The 19,350-nt window shown below is 37.2% G+C and overlaps 1 protein-coding gene across 2 annotated transcripts in view; it reads left to right on the top strand.

Moving 5' to 3' along the window:
* Positions 1-19,025, top strand: part of LOC129760311 (GTPase-activating protein CdGAPr) — a 47,682-nt gene extending 28,657 nt beyond the window's left edge. The window contains exons 2-8 of one of the 2 annotated variants that reach the window (XM_055757953.1): positions 3,034-3,537; positions 8,209-9,866; positions 9,935-10,209; positions 10,272-10,543; positions 10,606-11,171; positions 11,645-14,644; positions 16,681-19,025. In XM_055757953.1, coding sequence (XP_055613928.1) covers positions 3,298-3,537; positions 8,209-9,866; positions 9,935-10,209; positions 10,272-10,543; positions 10,606-11,171; positions 11,645-14,644; positions 16,681-16,759 — 6,090 coding nt within the window. In that variant the 5' untranslated portion in view covers positions 3,034-3,297 and the 3' untranslated portion in view covers positions 16,760-19,025. Of the gene's footprint in view, positions 1-3,033; positions 3,538-8,058; positions 9,867-9,934; positions 10,210-10,271; positions 10,544-10,605; positions 11,172-11,644; positions 14,645-16,680 lie in introns of both variants that reach the window. The other variant, XM_055757952.1, reaches the window with a different exon arrangement.
* Positions 19,026-19,350: the final 325 nt, after the last annotated feature.

The following is a 19,350-nucleotide window of genomic DNA, read 5'->3' as shown; positions in this document are numbered from 1 at the left end:
ATGAACCAAAAATGAATCCTTAATTTTTAGATAATTTGAAACCAATTAGTTGTTTTGGAATGGCTGGTTCCTGGAAAATCCTATATGATTTCGTTTCTATGATTTTTTTTTAAATAAGTATAATATTAATGTTGAAATTGACAAATTTAACAAAGTTGTAAAGAATAAGAACATTGACACAAATAGCAAAAATTGGCAAAGTTAAAAAAAAACAAAATTTAAAAAATGTACAAAATTGATAAAAATTACAAAATTGACAAAACTGGCATAAAAACAGGCTGATCAGATTGAAAAAATAAACATAAATGACAAAATTTATGGAACTGACTAAATTGACGAAATGGACAAAATTAACAAAGTTGTCAAAAAAATGAATATTATGAAAAATATCAAAATTTTCGAATTTGACAAAAGTAACAAAATTAACTAAATTTAAAATAATTAAAAAATGGCAAAATTGACAAAATTGGCCAAATTGACAAAAATGATAAAAAATAGGCAAATAAGCAAAATGACAAAATTGGTTAATTTGATGAAATTACTAAAATTGACAAAACTGAAGAAATCGACATAAGTGGCAAAACTTGTCAATTGGGTCAATTTTTCTAAATTTTTCATTTTTGTCAACTTTGTTAATTTTATCAGTTTTGTCCATTTCGTTAACTTTTGCATTTTTGCCAATATTTAATTTTTTTTAATTTGGTAATTTTTGAAAATTTTGTCGGTTTTGTCATTTTTACCTTATTTGTCAATTTTGTATTTTTTGTCAATTTTAACATTTTTCCCATTTTGTCGTTTTTGTAATTCTTATCATTTTTGTCATCCGATGTCGAGTTTTTCCAATTTATCAATTTTGTCAGTTTGGTCCATTATGATTTTTTTTTAAATTTTACCAAATTTATCAATTTTTTCAATTTTGTAAATTTTGACCATTTTTTTTTAAATCAGTCATTTTTTGTCGTTCTATCATTAAGTCTTTTTTGTCTTTTTTGTCAATTTTGTAAAAAGTTTGCCAATTTTTTCAATTTCAAATTTTATCTTTTTTTAACTTTTTCAAATTTGTTAATTCAGTTTTTTTTTATTTTGCAAATTTTGTCAATTTTCTAATTTTTGGCATTTATCGCATTTTTGTAAATTTTTGCAGTTGCTTCAAATTTGTCAATGTTATCAATTTTGACAATTTTGTCTATTTCGGCAATTTATCATTCATCATCATAATTCATATATTTGGAGAGACGACCAAAAAAAGGATCATCATTTTGAGCGAAATTTCCGTTATTTTGACCTATTCTGATTTTTTTTTCGACAGTCCCTGATTTTTGGAAACAAAAAAGTTGGCAACCCTGCTTGCAGAGATGCCAATGTGCCTGATTTTTCAGGATTTGCCTTATTTTTCGAGGCTCAGCCTGACAACCTGATAAGCCATTGAATTTTTGCCTGATTTTTGCGAATGTGATGAAAAATGGGTAGTAAGGAACTGGATTAGGTACCAATGCTGAAGTGAAAAAGTGAAAATGTGGCTGATCAAAGCAATCGAAAGATTTCCTTTAATTCTTATTTAAAAAGGGAATCTTTCGATTGCTTGGTAGAAATGCTCAGTAGAATTATTCAAGCAAGTGGCTCACTACACATGTTAGAGTGACCAAAAATTATTTCACCAGATTCCTGATTTTTGAAAAAAAAGGTTGACAACCCTGGTTGGGTATGCATACGATGTGAGCATCCAGTTCCTATGATTGACTTATCTAATTCCGGAGCCGGGGCACTGAGATAAAGAGAGAAGATACGAGAGACAAAGAGAGAACATTTGTGGTAAATTGTTGCCAATTGTGCGGGACAATGAGTAAATTTGAGTTGAAATGAGAGAACCCAGTGTTCAAAGAGAGAAAATGTGCGAATTGTTGCAAATTGTGACAAATTGTGAATCAATTGTGGAATTTTTAGCATAACCATTCCAAATGCAAAGAATTCTCTCTCTATTGCAATCCCTTGGTTGTACCCCAATTCACTTAGAGCAAGTTCACTGGTGTTGGGAAAAAGTGGTAGAAATTTTGTCACTTACGGCACATTTCGAAAATTTTGCCATGCAAAAGCATTTTCAAGATCATTTTCGCTTGCTGTGATGCAAAATTAGCCACATTTCTATCACATAGGGCTGAAACAGAAACAGTGTTGTAGAAAAATACTAAAAAAAGGTTACAAATATAATTTGAATGTTTTTGAGCCTCATTACCTATTTTTCACTTCTCAGCAAGTAAGGAACATGTTACAGTTGTGGACGCTGCTTCGAGTGGTTAAATATATAAGCGTCTACCTTAGGGTGCCCATTATGTCCCTGGTCCTCCGTACTTTAGTGTCAATTCGACACCATTGGCGTTAATTTGAATCTGAAATAAAATTTTCTACTGCTTCTTCATTTATTCGAAAAGTCTCCCAGAGGTCAAAGATAGAAAAGATTCGAACCTTTTTTTAAAGTCAAACTGAACACTGAACCTAGCTTGCGATTTTGGTTTACGATATTATACTTTAATGTACCCCATAGCCGCGTTGTAACTTCAAACAAGCACATTGCCGGAAACTATTTTGTCTATATTTGTTTGTGCAATCGAGTCCAGCTACGGTGAAGTGGTGTTGATCCCAACAGACAGAGCCGAGTCTGTTCACCGGACGGACGATGAGTTGCTGGCCGTCCATCGTCGTCGTCGCTGATGCATTTCCAAACTAGACAAGCCGGAGCCCCACTTGTCTCTGGTTAGATTAGCCCCCGGAGCCATTCAGTGACTATGGAAAAACGACGACGATTTGCAATCAGCTGAAATTTCCACTTGGATGCAAACTCACAGCGCCTTCCTAGTACAAACTCATGTATGATGGAAGCTTTCTCGGTGCTGCTTTTGGTGTCAGTTTCGAAAATTGAATAACTGATGAGATTTTTACCCCCATGTTGACTCTTATTTTCCCCAACTTTATGGCGGACCTGATTGAAACATCAACCTAATAGGATTGTCTCTATGTTTTCTATATTTTCCGCAGATTCAACCGGCAAGTGAACTGAACCAGACGATGAGGAAGAGTAGTCACTCGCGTGGAGGCGTCGCTGGCGTCGGGGAGCGTCTCTATCGATACCTGGTCGCGTAGGCCAATCGCGCCCTTCGAATCGATTTTCCCACGTCTCGTACCAAGAAGTTTACGAAATCTGTCGAACCGACGGATTCTTCAAAAAACCCGGACCCCGCTACTACTCTTTGGCAACGCCATCCCGCAGAAGAAGGAAAGCCGGCAATCATCATCGTCAACATGAGCAGTCACAGTGCCGCCAAAAACGCCATGATGCTGATGTCCGAGAAAAATCGCACCACCAGCGACAGCGAGTCGGAGATTAACTATGACATGTTCAACACTAGTACGACTTCAGCGGATGGGGGAGGACCGGCAGGATCGTCGTCGGTGATGAATACGTCGCAGATTTCCAACGCCTCAACGGATTCGACGCATGTCAAAAGTGCCAACCTGACGCGGTCCCAAAATTTGGGAGGGGTAAGTTATTTCGGTAGACTTAGGAGGCTTAACAGTACGATTAGAAGGAGAAGCTAAAGCTAGTAAAAATTGTCTTAGATCAGCTGCTAGGAAACATTCATCATACAAAATTGGCATCTATTTTTTTTTTGCTAAAATTTAGATTGATTCTTATTCATAAGATTTTTAAGTAAGAATTTAAATATCAACCAATCAACTTTGCCCACTTACATTGGATTAATCACTTACAATTTGTATCTTTATACCCACCCCAATAATCTCGATGTGTGTATGCACAAAGTAAAAACACAACGCTCTTCTCCAATCAAGCAAAAACTCGATATTGACATTGAAAATTACAGCCGCATGAAATATAAAACTGGACAACACCCTCCTGCCTTCTCTAATATCATCGTCGTGTCGTGTAGAACAAGTTCAATGCAAATAGGTAGAAGAGAAAAAAATACTACACGGCTGCACTCAACTCGCAGAAGCACTGCCGCAAAGCGCGATCCAATTGCAACTCGTTTTTATTAGACTGTGCAAAAAAAACAAGCCTTCCTTCCCCATCTACGATACTTGCGATGCTTGATATTGGATTCGTGGCCAATGCTCCTCCGGGCTATCTTTCAACCCCTTCATAGATGGATTGCAATGGCCACAACAACACCGTCCTCCTGTTGACATTTTGTAGAGAACATAGAAACGGTGGCAACCTTCGAGCCAGCCCCCCCCAACATAGGCAACCCGACGAATGGCGGCCGGCATGTGCATAATTTACTCGCAAATCGAATTATGATTCACTGCACTTGCTCTCGTTCGCCCTTTTTCGTCGGGTGAGGGCGACAAGTTGTGTTGAAATCTGTTCCCTGGTGGAGTAGCGTTTACTCTTCATAGGAATAAACGATGTAGATTCGATTGAAAAAAAAACAATCTAGATACCTGTTCCAAGCAATCTAACATGGAACCACTTTCTTTTTTTTTTTTAATTTTATGAAAAAAAATTCGTTAGTGAGGTATTGGATCCCTGCAAAGGCGATTGATCGGTGTTTGGCTAATGGAACTCATAAATTCGCGAAGGGATCCGGTCGCTGAAATGAGATTGGAAACTTAATTACCCTATCCTATCTGCATAAAAAGTAACCGCCGAAACTTCCGAAGCATATTTTTTTCACATTCAACCGGTTTTTCATTCCTCATTTGATTTGGAAATTGTCTGGCCGGGAATGTGTCAACGAGTGAATATAGATTTTAAATTCTACGAAAAAAGGCAAAAAATATGAAAAAAGGAAAAAAGTGACAAAAACACAAAAATATCAAAAGTGACAAAAATGGTAAAATGACTCAAGTGTATAGAATTGAAGAAATGCTTAAAATTTAAAAAATAACAAAATTACCTAACTGACAAAGTCATCAATGATAAAAATGACTTAAATTACCTACTAAATTACTAAAACTACAAAAGTGACGCAATTGACAAAAATGTCGAATATAACAATAAAACAATTATGACATACAACTGGCAAAATATCACAAATGAAAAAAGAGACAAAAAGAAGAAAAAATACAAGAATACCAAATATTACAAAATGACTGAAGTAACAAAAATGACGAAAATGACAAGAAAAAAACACACAAATGACAAAACTGAAAAAAAAGGTAAAAATGACAATAGATAAAGATGATAAAAAGGACAAAATATTCAAATGGCACAAATGACAAAATGGTACAAAAACACAAATAACACAAATGACAAAAATGAAAAAAAAAAATGTCAAAAATTACAATAGTGACGAAAATGAAAAACAATATCAAAAATGAAAAAAAAAAATGTCAAAAATTACAAAAAACGACGTAAGTGCAAAAAAGGCAACAATTATAAAAATTACAAAAATCACAAAAATGACAAAAAAGGCAAACATAAGAAATGACAAAAATGACAAAAATGACGAAATGACAAAAATGACATAGATTACAAAAATTAAAAAAAATACAAAAATTACAAAAATGACATAAATAACAAAAATATAAATTATGAAAAATGACAAAAACGACAAAAAGACAAAAACAACGAAAATGACAAATTGACAAAAATGACCAAAATGACAAAAATGACCGAAATAACCAAAATGACAAAAATGACAAAAAAGACAAAAATGACAAAAATGAAAAATATTGACAAAAATGACCAAAATGACCAAAATGACAAAAATGACCAAAATGACCAAAATGACCAAAATGACCAAAATGACCAAAATGACCAAAATGATCAAAATGACCAAAATAACCAAAATGACCAAAATTACCAAAATGACAAAAATGACCAAAATAACCAAAATGACAAAAAAAAAAAAAACAAAATGACAAAAATGACACAAATGACAAAAATGACAAAAAAAGGCAGCAATGACAAAAATTAAAAAATAGCAAGAATGACGAAAATGACAAAAATGACAAAAATGACCAAAATGACCAAAATGACAAAAATGACAAAAATGTCAAAAATGCCAAAAATGCCAAAAATGACAAAAATGACAAAAATGGCAAAAATGACAAAAATGACAAAAATGACAAAAATGACAAAAATGACAAAAATGACAAAAATGACAAAAATGACAAAAATAACAAAAATGACAAAAATGACAAAAATTATAAAAATGACAAAAATGACAAAAATGACAAAAATGACAAAAATGATAAAAATGACAAAAATTACAAAAATTACAAAAATTACAAAAATTACAAAAATTACAAAAATGACAAATATGACAAAAATGACAAAAATGGCAAAAATAACAAAAATGGCAAAAATGACAAAAAAGGCAAAAATTACAAAAATTACAAAAATTACAAAAATTACAAAAATTACAAAAATGACAAAAATGACAAAAATGACAAAAATGACAAAAAATGACGAAAAATGACAAAAATAAAAAAAAAATGACAAAAATGACAGCATTGATAAAACTGCCAAAAGTTACAAAAATGACAAAAACGACAAAAATGACCAAAATGACAAAAATGACAAAAATGACAAAAATAACAAAAATGACAAAAATGACAAAAATGACAAAAAATGACAAAAATGACAAAAATGACAACAATGACAAAAATGACAAAAATGACAAAAATGACAAAAATGACAAAAATGACAAAAATGACAAAAATGACAAAAATGATAAAAATGACAAAAATGACAAAAATGACAAAAATGACAAAAATGACAAAAATGACAAAAATGACAAAAATGACAAAAATGACAAAAATGACAAAAATGACAAAAATGACAAAAATGACAAAAATGACAAAAATGACAAAAATGACAAAAATGACAAAAATGACAAAAATGACAAAAATGACAAAAATGACAAAAATGACAAAAATGACAAAAATGACAAAAATGACAAAAATGACAAAAATGACAAAAATGACAAAAATGACAAAAATTACAAAAATGACAAAAATTACAAAAATGACAAAAATGACAAAAATGACAAAAATGACAAAAATGACAAAAATGACAAAAATGACAAAAATGACTAAGATGACTGAAATGACTGAAATGACTTAAAGTGGCAAAAATGACAAAAGTGACAAAAATGTCAAAAATGACAAAAAAAAAACAAAATTAACAAGAATGACAAAAATCATCAAAATGATAAAAATGACAAAAATCACTAAAATCACAAAAGCTACACACGTGACACATATAACACTAAACGTGCAAAAATGATGAAAATAACATAAATAAAAAAAAGGCAAAAATGACAAAAATGACAAAAAATGCAAAAATGACAAATATGACACAAATGACACAAAATTATAACTAAATTTGAAAGTTAGTTTTTTTGCGTCGATAAACTAATCTTGAAAAATCGTACAAGAAGAGTACATAAATCTAACATAACTTAATTTTCTATCTTAAAAAAAGTTGTTTCTGTAAACTTTGCTCAGACATCAATGAACTGAATTTTAATGTTTTGCTCATTGTGGATAAATTTAGGTACCTCTGATTGCTTCTTACACCTTTTTCTCTCTAGCAGCATCACGGCTTTTTCTAGACTTGAACTTTCAATCTAAAAATTCTAAGCACCTAACTGGTCAAAGTCTTTCTTTAACAGATCGAGTATTGTCGATTCTTCGTAAAAACTTTGGAAATGAAGTAAAAACTGAATAAAATCAAATATATGATACCAAGTTTGTTTAAACGGACAGTCGATAACCATCAATGGATAAGCCACCACGTGGTCAATGAAATAATGGTACATATTTGAAAGCAAGATAAGCACCGTGGTTGAATTCAGAGAATGATTCGATGACCGTTTCAATCAGTGTTATTCAACTTGAAGCTTTGGAATATTTAGTCCCCAAATAAATCATTTCATATGTAGATCATTACTACAATAGAATTTGGTATACCCATAGAATCAGGCGATTAGCAGTAGGAATACCTTCTTAAATCAAGCATTGACCATGGCACAGCTCCAACCTCTTAGTAACCGTCACACCGCTTTCTTTCCTGTTTCGTTTTCCCTCTTGCAGTCCTGTCGTTTTCCGAAGCTAGAAGAGTGTGCCCACTTCCACTACGAGCGAGTCCAGCTGGGCCGATTGTCCGTCCGGTTGGTGGCCGACGAAAAGAATGAGTCCCAGCTTGGCTCGCTGCTGGCCAGTACTGATCTTTCTAGTTCCCAGACGGCTGCCGGTGGCGGAAATGGGACCAAGAACAACTGCTGGTTCATCGTGCGCGTCAACGCCGGCCGGTCGGATTCGTTCATGATCAAGCGATCATTTGACAATATGCGCTTCTTGGATGAGATGCTTCACCGATGTGTGTACGATCGAAGGGTCAGCGAGTTGGAGGACTTGAAAGAGATGGACGTGCTGGATAAAAGCGAGGAAGACCTGGAAACGATCGTCGGCAATTACCTCACTCGGTTATCGATGATCGCTTCGGATGCGATGACTTGCGGTCCGGTATTGACTTGGATGCAAATTGATAACAAAGGTCGCAGACTTCCGGTAGCTGATGAGGAAACGATGAAAAGCATTAATACTCCTGCTGTTGGTGCGGCCTATGGAGTCAGGCGATATGTGGCCCAGGCATGTGACGAGATTTCAATTGAAGTTGGAGATATGATATCGGTCATCGATATGCCAAGTCCAGCGGAATCGATCTGGTGGCGTGGCAAGAAAAGTCATCTCCAGAAGAATCAATACGAAGTTGGGTTCTTCCCGCAGAGCTGTGTGGCCACCATCGGTGATAAAGTTCCCCGTCATATGCCTTTTCCGGCCCCTCTGGTTGGATCGCTCGATGTATCGCCGACGAAGCCAGTCCTCAGGAAACATGGTAAACTGATTGCCTTCTTCCGCAGTTTCATCCTATCAAGGCCTTCCAGAAGAAGACTGAAGCAAAGTGGAATTTATAGGGAGCGTGTGTTCTCCTGTGATTTGGGCGAGCATTTACTCAACAGTGGACAAGACATTCCAATGGTTCTGAAGTGTTGCGCTGAGTTTATCGAAGAGTACGGCATTGTGGATGGAATTTATCGATTGTCCGGTATAACCTCCAATATACAGAAACTTAGACGTGCCTTCGACGAAGAGCGAATCCCGGATCTTACCCATCCGGAAATCAAACAGGACATACATGCCGTTAGTTCCTTACTTAAGATGTACTTCCGAGAACTGCCAAACCCTCTTTGTACGTATCAATTGTACGACCACTTTGTAGATGCTATCCAAACTCGATTAGATGCTCCCACAGATCTGAAGCTGCGATTGATCAGACAGACCGTACAAAAACTGCCTCCTCCTCATTATCGAACGCTAAAGTATCTGGCAACACATTTGTTCAAGATTGCTCGACACTCTGCTCGGACAGGAATGACTGAACGGAACATTGCCATAGTATGGGCCCCCAATCTCCTCAGATCTCCGGCACTAGAATCCGGAGGTGTGGCTGCTCTTCGAGGTGTCGGTGTCCAAGCTGTGGTTACCGAATATCTGATCAGCAACTGTGAACAGATTTTCGACGACAATGCAGACGACTTTGGTAGCCACTATCAGGAATCGCAACCTACGTCGTTGAGCGATAGTAACAGTATCCAGAACCACGGCGGGGAACAGGAACTATCACTCTCGATGGAACGTCCCAAAAGTCTAAGTGTGGGTGGTGCCAAACTGCTGAGCCTAGAAGAAGCTCGTATTCGCAGGAATTGCATGGAAACCTGCGAAAAGAGCATCCCCATCAACATCACCAATCCATCGACGCACATTGGGTCCTACATCGAGGTCGGAGGTGGTCCCTCCAGCCTGCCGGATAAATACCACACGGTGCTACCGGTACCCAGGTAAATACATTTTGAATATTTTTTTAATCTTGGATTAATCTAACATTATTTTGTCTTTATTTTCTCAGAAGTTGGAACAAACGCAAATCTCACTCCTCTTGGAAATCGATCTTCACTCGTCAACCCCGACAATCGAACAGCAACCACGACATGAAAGAGTACAGCCCGGCGACGACGCCTACCTCCAAGGATGCACCGACGACGATAGTGACGAACGGTGGCCGAACCATAACTATCGAAGAGCGATCCGGCGGTAACAGTCGAGGGGCAGTGGTCATGGATCAGAATGGTGGTGCCGTCAAGGAGAGCACCAGTGGATTGCTGCTTGATAAAATGACCAAGAGTATGATCGTTAATGATCGGTTCGAAAAGCAATTGAACACTTTTGCTTATTTCTCATTTCAGGTGTTGATCTATACGACGGAAAGGCGCGGACGATTGATTCATGTGCACGATCCAATTCAGTGGACAGTTTGCGGACTGCCGGCCACAGTCGGTCAGTTTCGCACGATTCCTACTTCGATCTGCTTCAATCTCCTCTGCGAGGAACAGGAGTCGTAACCTGTCCCAGTCGGGAACTTTCCGAGCTCGGTTTAAACTTCGACCGGGAGGAACCGGAAATGCGTATATTCTCCGAGAGTGAAAGTTTAGTCAGCAGTCCAAAGGTGGCGAAGGAGGTAACAAACTTCTATCTTAAATGTTGATAAAAAAAATGTTATTATCCTTTTTTCATTTTTAGTCTATTCGACGAACGCTTCGAGCCCGGCCTGAAGAATATACCAGTGGAGGCAACAGTGTAAATCCCAGTCCCAAAAAGCAACCCAGGTTAAACATACAAAGCCCTACTGAGGGTAACAAGCAGCAGCAGCAGTGGATGGTAGCTTCGGCAGAAACCGGATTACTGAATCCCGACGAAAGTCAGTGCAAACGGTACAAATTGGAAGATCAACTCAGCGATATTCAGTTCATAGATTGTAACACTCCGGAGCATAACGTGTCCGGCGGTGAAACTTCTCTGAACAGCAGTACCATTTTTACCAGTGCTCAAGTGCACCGACCCCCGCTACAGGAGGATTCAGATGGCGAGAATGAACTCATTGGAATCAGAAACTCCTACCCTGGACCCCAGTACAGTTATGTCAAGTATGAATCTCCCATCAAGGAAACACGATTCAGTTATCCCGGTACCAATGCCAAAAGCAAAGAGGCAAATGGAAGCGTACAGAAGGACCCTATCAGTGGTACCGAAGGGCCGCAGCAACTGGGACAATCGCAAAAAATCGGTGGTACTTCGCTGTATGAGAGGTAACTTTTTAGGGAGAGATCCCTTGAACAACCGTTTGTAGTATAAAGTTTTCAACGATTTCACATTTTTCCTGTCAAAATTCCCTCGTTCAAGTATTTTTCGTTGTGTTAGATTAGTATTGTTTCCAATCTTGCATGTGTCGCCTTTCATTCGAAAAAAATTAAAACCGTCGATGGCAGGAAGTCAAATTTAATACAAGTTGAAACCAAATGAAGTTTATGGAAACATGAGTTTTACTCGCTTATCACATTTTTTCATAAAAGTTAATAATTTTGAAGTTTTAATTATGACCAAACTAGTTGATTAGAACGTTGTTAGGTTTTTCAAAACACAAATTAAAACTTTACCTGGGCCCTCATTCTGTCACCAAACTTTTACTGAACTGTCCAGTCCAGGTTTGACTTCTTGCGATCGTCTTTCGTTCCTCTCGCTATTTAGTTTTCACTCTATTTTCCCCTTTTTTCCGTCACAGTTTTATTCTGTCCAGCCAGGCGCCGAAACCACCTAAACACCCGGGCCGTTACAGTTACTACCAACCCAATAGCAACAATACCGGAAATGAATTGCTAGCTGGATCGGCAACCGGTGCCAATGATGAAGGAGCGAGCGACGATTTACAGGTGGTGCCGAGGAGTTGTTCCGAGAACGTTATTCGCAAAAGTGATACCCAACGTAGCAAACTAAGCGTTATGACACCTCAATCGCCGGTGCAGAGTCCGTGTTATTCACTCTTGGTGGGATCAACTACAAGCTCGGACAACAGCAGTCAGCTGAACACTCCTGTCTACGAAATGGACGTTTCCAGTATGTTGGGTCAACAGCTACATCACCAACCATTAGAGCAAACCAAAGAAGATTTGTGCCCGGAAAAGCGGGACATGAAGGCACTGAAACGGGAGCTTTCGCTTGACCTGAGTGAGGCTGGTTCTAAGTTGAATTCTGTTCAACATTCGGCTACGAAGAAAACTTCTTCCCCGAATACACCATCGAATTTCGCCTCGGACACTACGAATACCACCAACACGACAAACACTACGACTAGTCAATCGATGACTCCAAGTGAGTATTGCTATCAGAATCTGAATCCGGAACTATCACCAAGCGAACTGGCAACGTTTGCATCCAAGGTGGTTCCCAACAAACCAGGAACACCCATTAAGGCTACCATAAACATAACGTACAACGTTAGGTCACCAGTGCGAAAGGAACAGGATGATAGTATATTTAGATCGCCGACAAATTCAGCTGGCTCAATAACCCCGACTTCACCGACGGCCAAGAAACTGGATCAGGTAGTTATGGTGGCACATGAGAAGAAGCCGCAATCTGGAGAAGAGCTGCTGGAAGAAGAAGAATACCAACGTGAACGGCGAAGCATTTACGAGAATGTTATGGTGACTCCGTTAGAAGCGAATGGTTCCCAAGATGTTGCCAAACGGTTACTGGAGACAAACTTCGATGAAACTATGGTCTATGAACAGGTCAAGTTTTACCGAAACGCAGTTTCCGAAGTGAACTGTTTGTTGGGAGACGGTGAAGAACAGCAACAGCAGCAGGAACAACAACATCGGGACGGGAATAGAGAAATGGGCTCAAATTTGGTAGACTTATCGATAAACGAAGAAGAGGTTCGCATGCCAGTTGTAGAGTCGCTGAATGGCGAAGGAAAAATCAAACTTAAAATTAAGGAAGATGAAGATGATGAGGAAGAGGACGAGGATGAAAATACGGACGGTATTAATAATAATAAGCGAGATTCGCGGATCGGAACCGATTCGTCTCACTCGGAGGTGTTGAAGGAGAAGGTTGACTTCGTTATGACCAGCAAGAGTGAGGAGGAAAGTGACGACGTCCCGATGTCGGATGTGAATGACGATAGTCTCGAATTCGACAATGCGGACGTTTCACTTTACGAAAATGTCGAACTGCGCAAGAAACCATTCGTTCCGGTGTACGAAAACATGATTCCGGGACCGATCAATCCTGTTGCGTGTTCGACGCTAAAGTCCACAACAACGGACGATGAGTTCTCCTCATTCTGTGCGGATCGTAGCGATTTAGACAATGAAATGGAATATCGTATCGAAATTCCACCGAAAATCGAAATTAAAGCTAGTACGAATGTTAATGTTAAAGCATTAGCTACCAAATTTGAGACAAGTCCAGTTGAAAGTAGTCCTCCATTTGATTTCCACCAACAGTCCAAGCTGAACAACAATCGAGGCAGTGCTGGTCCGGTTGTAACTATACGTAATAAATCTGCTAAAGATTATCACAATCTAACGAACATTACTAGGAGCTTGGACGAAAATGCATTCGTGCGAGAGTTTGGTAGCGCGCGAAAGTTGGAAAACTTCAACAAAAGTATTCAACAGATCCCGGAAATCGACAACATTCTCAATGAGAACAACCCTAATCGACGTAAGTCGCTAGATTTCACCAGACCAAAGAGCCTAAATCCACCGAAAAAACTTCCATCGCTCATTGGAGACGGAATTGAGAATCGTAACGATCGAGGTACTCCCGTTACTCCAGTTCACGATTGTTGTCTCAAACAGCAACAACAGCAACAGAAAATATCACCTACCGAACTCAAACTAGATCTGTCCACTAAGATCGAAGATACCAAAGAAGCTCGGGCGTATAACGTTCGAATAACTCCCACCACCGAGAATCGCATTTCCCTGGTCCAGTACAATTATGACCCGCGGTCTCCGACAGCGGTCCCTGCCGGTCAAATACCCATGTCTCGCAAGGAAGCTTTTCTCAAACAGCAACTGCAGAACGATGAAGACCGCAATAGCATAACCAGCGTGAGCAGTCTGAAAATGCTTGGAAGCTGCAAATTGGACCGAAGTCGAATCGAAAAAATCAAAGAAGAACGACGCCATCAACTCAGCGAAAAATATCGCTCCGAATCATTTAAAGGCGATCGAACTAGCGATTATGCCAAACTTAAATCGAAATCAAAATCGGAGCTTAGAGATTTCAAAGACCAAGATCAGATTGTAGTTGATCCGGGTAAAAAGTTCGACTCACTTCGATTCCGATCCAAATCTCGAGTAGAGTTGTCAGACCATCAGCAACAGCACCATCAATACAGTAGCCTAGATAACCCAATGCCAAACCCGTTAACGACGGCCGTTTCGCTCACAACCGTTGCCGTCACCGGACGAACTCGGCGCATTAGTGACGAAAAGAATCAAAACGACTGTCTTCCGTCGTCTTCTCCACCGCGTCATACCTCGGCCCAAGATGCCAGCATCTCACAGGTGTGTGATAGTAAATTCGAGCTGAAAACTCGTCAAAAATTTGACAAACAGCGTACTAGTAGCAGTGGCAGCGGAAGTAGTAACGATGCCTCGGTAGTATCCGGTCGAGAAAGGGAAAACGCCAGCAGTGGCGCAGTCGTTGGTGGTGGTGGTGCCAACAATAAGAGTTTTGTGCGAAATGGTTCCGGCTCCGGTGCACAGTGAGTATAGTTTTTTTTCCTTTGTGTCCTTCTAGCATCCCCTGTTTTTCCAAATGATGGTGTAAATAGTGTACAGTGTTTGATAAACCCCTTCTTGACCACTCACCTGAAAATCATCACGTTTTTAGAGATAGGAAACATGCACATTCGTGAACATGGCACCGAAGGTATTCTTTATAAATCCTTTCATTTCACTTTTCACTTAAAATCGTTGCCTTTTTTTCTAATGAAGCTGCCAATATGCACACACAGCACGCTTCTCAGAGCTTGTGATCATCATCATACAATTTTCAAAAATCATTATTTAACTAGTTTTGAATCTATGTTTTCTAGGCAAAGATAATTTATCTGTTCAGAGTTTGTTTCATGTCTTTAAATATTCGATCATCTGAAAAAATTACTTATTTTTCATTGAATATTTCAAAAACTATGTTCAAATATTCCAAGACATCTTGTTCCAACATATGAAACGAGTTTAGGCAGAAAAGGCTGCCACACAATACAGCGTCGATCGTCGCGTCGCGTTGACATTTAATTTTGAGGATGCCATTTTCCGTTTGAGTCGCCACAATGGTGCGTCGCGCCAGCGAAGGCATTGTACTAAAACGCAAAACTTGTTCTAAACGGCAGCGTTTTCGAGCGTCGACGTTTTGGTTTTGAAAAATATCAAAATTTAAGCGCGTCAGCATGGGTTTGAACTAATCGTATTTGATATTTTTCGTCAAAGATTGACACAAACAGATTCAAAAATCATATCATCGTCATTTTATCTCTTCGATGATACACATTTGTTGAAAAACGTCATTGAAATTTATTTTTAACATTATAATGATAATGATGAAATTACATATAAAGCGTTTTTTAGAAATATTAACTTGATTTGTATGTTCCCGTTTTTTTAAATAAAAATAAATGAAACATTTTGCGTTGGAGTTTGCGAGTTTTCTCTCAATATTTCCCTGTCAGCCCTGTCAGTGGACGCTATATTGTGGTGCGAAAATTGTAGAGTGCGTCGCGTCAGCGTTTTAGTACACAACGACGGCGTTGACAGCTGACGTTACGCGACGGACGACGCGGTATTGTGTGGCTGCCTAAACACAATACATACAGCGTCGGTCGTCGCGTCACGTCAGCGGTCAACGCTGTCGATAAGTACTAAAACGCGGACGCGACGCACCCGACGATTTTTGCATCACAATTCAGCGTCAAGAGACATTCAGCGTCCGCGTTTTAGTACTTATCGACAGCGTTGACCGCTGACGTGACGCGACGACCGACGCTGTATTGTGTTTCTGCCTTTTGTCTCAAGGTGTGAGCCGTTTCGAATAAAGAAAATTTAATTTAATTACAAAAAAAAATCAAGTTCCGAGTTCTGCATTTGCATATTTGAACTGAAGGGCAACTAAGCAATTGTTCTTATTTTGTTTAAGATCTTTCGAGTTTTGATTAACAATTCAGTTGAAAAAGAATGAAAATTTGAATTTTTTCAAAATTTTTTGAGCATTTTTCATTATGTTGACAAATCTGAGTGGAAATGCATTGTATGTTGCGTACAACCTTGCCTACAATGTTGAGTGAACACTTTTAGTACAAAAGGAAATTTTAGTACAATTATGTACGAATGGTTAATTCTTCTCGTAGCACTGCATTATCGACAAAGTTATTTTTAGCTACATTATTTTCGTCTGATTAGAAATTCAGAACCTTGCCACATTAACATGAAACAGAGATAAAACTAAGGGAAGAATGTCACGATGTGGCCAAAAAATAAAACAAAGGTGCACGTAAGAAAAAAAACATCAAATTTCTTTACATTTTCATGCATTCCATCTCAGTTAACAATTTCAAAATATAAATTATTTTCACTAACATTCATTCTGAAATGCAATATTCCATTTTGCCATTGCTTAGTAAATTTGTTCACTTTGTACATTATTTGACTTTACTTCTACTAAATTGACTTCAATGATTTCTAACCTTTAACCGACTATTCGATGAACTTTTAACATACTTTTATTTAACAATTCTTCTTTCAGCCGAGATCTTTACTCCCCGCAGATTTCCATTAAAGATGTGGCCGCAATGTTTGAATCACGCTCTCAAAGCCAGTCGTAGGCGAACAATCAATTCCGGGAGCAAAGTCAGCAAAGTCTATAAATAGTGTGCAGACGAATTTCAGACGAAATGGAAGATAAAATTTACAGTTTTTTAACTTACACGTGCTTTTTGAAATTATGCGTGGTCAAATATGTGTTATGAAAATCAGGCAAAGAAATGATAGCGATGACCAATTTCTACTTTACTAAAGCTCTAGCCATTTTTCTCAGTATTGGAAATCTAACACATGCGAATAATTAAAAGAAAAGAACAGATACATGCTATTGTTATAACCAACTGAAAGTTATTGATAAGTAAAAATTTAAAAAAAAACTACGTGCTCGATAGATATATGCAATTGCAAACTCTTATCACTAATCAAGAAAACAGAAAAAGTCGAAATTGGTGAAAATATGCTCGATAGATAATTGCGACTCTAATGAACTACAGAAAACATTTGGTCTACAAACACAACATTGGTAAGACGTTAATTGAGAATACTCAGAAACAAACATCACAAAAGTATTGCAAATCTACATGAAAACAATGACATATTTTAGTGCTATAAATGTATATCTCGTCGCAGTGTAGGGTAATGTATCGCAACTTTTTCTCGTGAGAACCATAACAGAAAAATGGCAAATATTTCCATCAACTCGATTTGCTTCCTTTTGGAATAATTTTACTACAAAGAAAAATCAAAAGCCAACGATATTGATAGGGAAAAGTTGATAGAAAGTATGTATATTGCTTGAAAAAAATTGCCGCTATACAAAAATGCAGTTATTGAAAAAGCATTATTTTTTATAAGGGCGAGCAAAATTTTCGACAGCGTGGGCGTGTGCGAGTGACTCGATTTAGAAAATCCTTTAGCAGAGGTGTAAAAATCGTTTGTTTTGTTTCGTTCAACAAGACTTTTAAGTCGTTTTGTTTTGTTAAGAACTATGTTTGATAATTGTAAATAGAACAATGAGTGTAAATTTTTAGCACAGATCACAAAAAAAAATGAAACATTTCAACAATCTGGTAACATCACATGGAACATGACGTTATACTTTTAATAGATAGGATCGGTGATTCGTTTTATTTTTTTTTTCTCTACCAATATCAAAATGTTTTGACAAAAAATCTCTTTATCTTTTAGTTGTTTTGATGAACAAAATTTGTTGATTTTTCTTGTTTAAGACGGTTTTAGTTTTTTTTTTCCTTTCGAAGAAAAACACAAAAGAAAATTGTGAACAACGGTTGACATGGCAGAAAGAAGTGACAATAATTTTTCGTCAACACTATAAATAGTTAAGCAACAGATAGCCAGATAATACTTTCATATTTATACAATCGATTTTCGATTGATTTTCAATCTACCAACTTAAACTCAATAAATCAAGATTAGAAGTAGATTGCAAAAATCTTACAATTACATAAGTTCTCTCATTACAGAAAACACTTTCCCTCTAGTCCATTGTCCCCATTTTCTCAAGACTAATCATAGGTCTGGTTCCATAAATGATACTTCCAAGTCCATCAGAGCCATAAATAGCAGACTAACTGCTCTGATTTCACACATACACAATTAGTAGAATCAATACTTTTCCTCTGTATTAATTTCCTCATTCTTATGTAGATATTTTGAGATATTATCACAAAGTTATTTGATTCCACGCGTTTTGAAGATCAAAACTACATACAGATCATACAAATTCGATATTAACCGTTTGCCAAAAAGCATCGACAAAGCTTGTAAAATCTGTCTTGATTCTTATTTGTAAATATTATATTAACTGGTTAAGATCGGATATTCAACATTCAGCGTGAATGAAACTTGGAAACGATTGTTTGAGTTATTTTTCAATTCAAGAATTGTAAAAGAGCAAACTAAGGGAAGATGTAAATGCTAGCGCGAAATGATAGAGTTATAATATAGTCAGAAAAAATGGTAACCACATCGCGTGAATACTTTTACAACAACAAACCTATATAAACTAATCGAACAACAGCACATAACATTTAAAATGAAAATCGAACACTACTACTTGAATACTTTTCTTAAATGCTATATACTATTATATATTGATATTAACAGCTCTAGTATTGATATTGAAAGGTAATGATTTAAATTAATAAAAAAAAAAGTAAAACACAAGAATTAGCATCAATTTGCTGCTTCACAACAGACGAAAGATAGCAACAAAAATAGGGAACGGAATACACCGAGTTGTGCAAAGTTAGGAAGATGAAGAGAAGACAAACCGAAATATTCATGAAAAAAGTATAAAATAAACTTTCTCCATGCAGTTGAATTGAAAGTTTTTTCGTTGGTGTTGTGATTTTGATCCGAAACTATTCTTGGAAGGTAATGAAAAGGCTTCGAAAAAAAAAATCCCATGACCAGTTGGAATCGATGAGGAAGAGTGGCTTCAAATAAGATTTGTTTTTGTCGGTAAAGAAGAGCTTCTATTTTTAGAACACTATTTCGTTCATGTCTGTCAGTTCCGATAGGAACGGGTTGATTTCTTTTTTTTTTGTTTATTTTTGCTTTCCCTATTCTTGTTTAGAATACATAAGAAAATGAAGGCTCTTTTATAACAGATTTAATTTTTAATTCGTGG

Source organism: Uranotaenia lowii, unplaced genomic scaffold (assembly GCF_029784155.1).
Source record: "Uranotaenia lowii strain MFRU-FL unplaced genomic scaffold, ASM2978415v1 HiC_scaffold_57, whole genome shotgun sequence".
Lineage (NCBI taxonomy): Eukaryota > Metazoa > Arthropoda > Insecta > Diptera > Culicidae > Uranotaenia > Uranotaenia lowii.
This window is presented reverse-complemented; position numbering and strand designations above follow the sequence as displayed.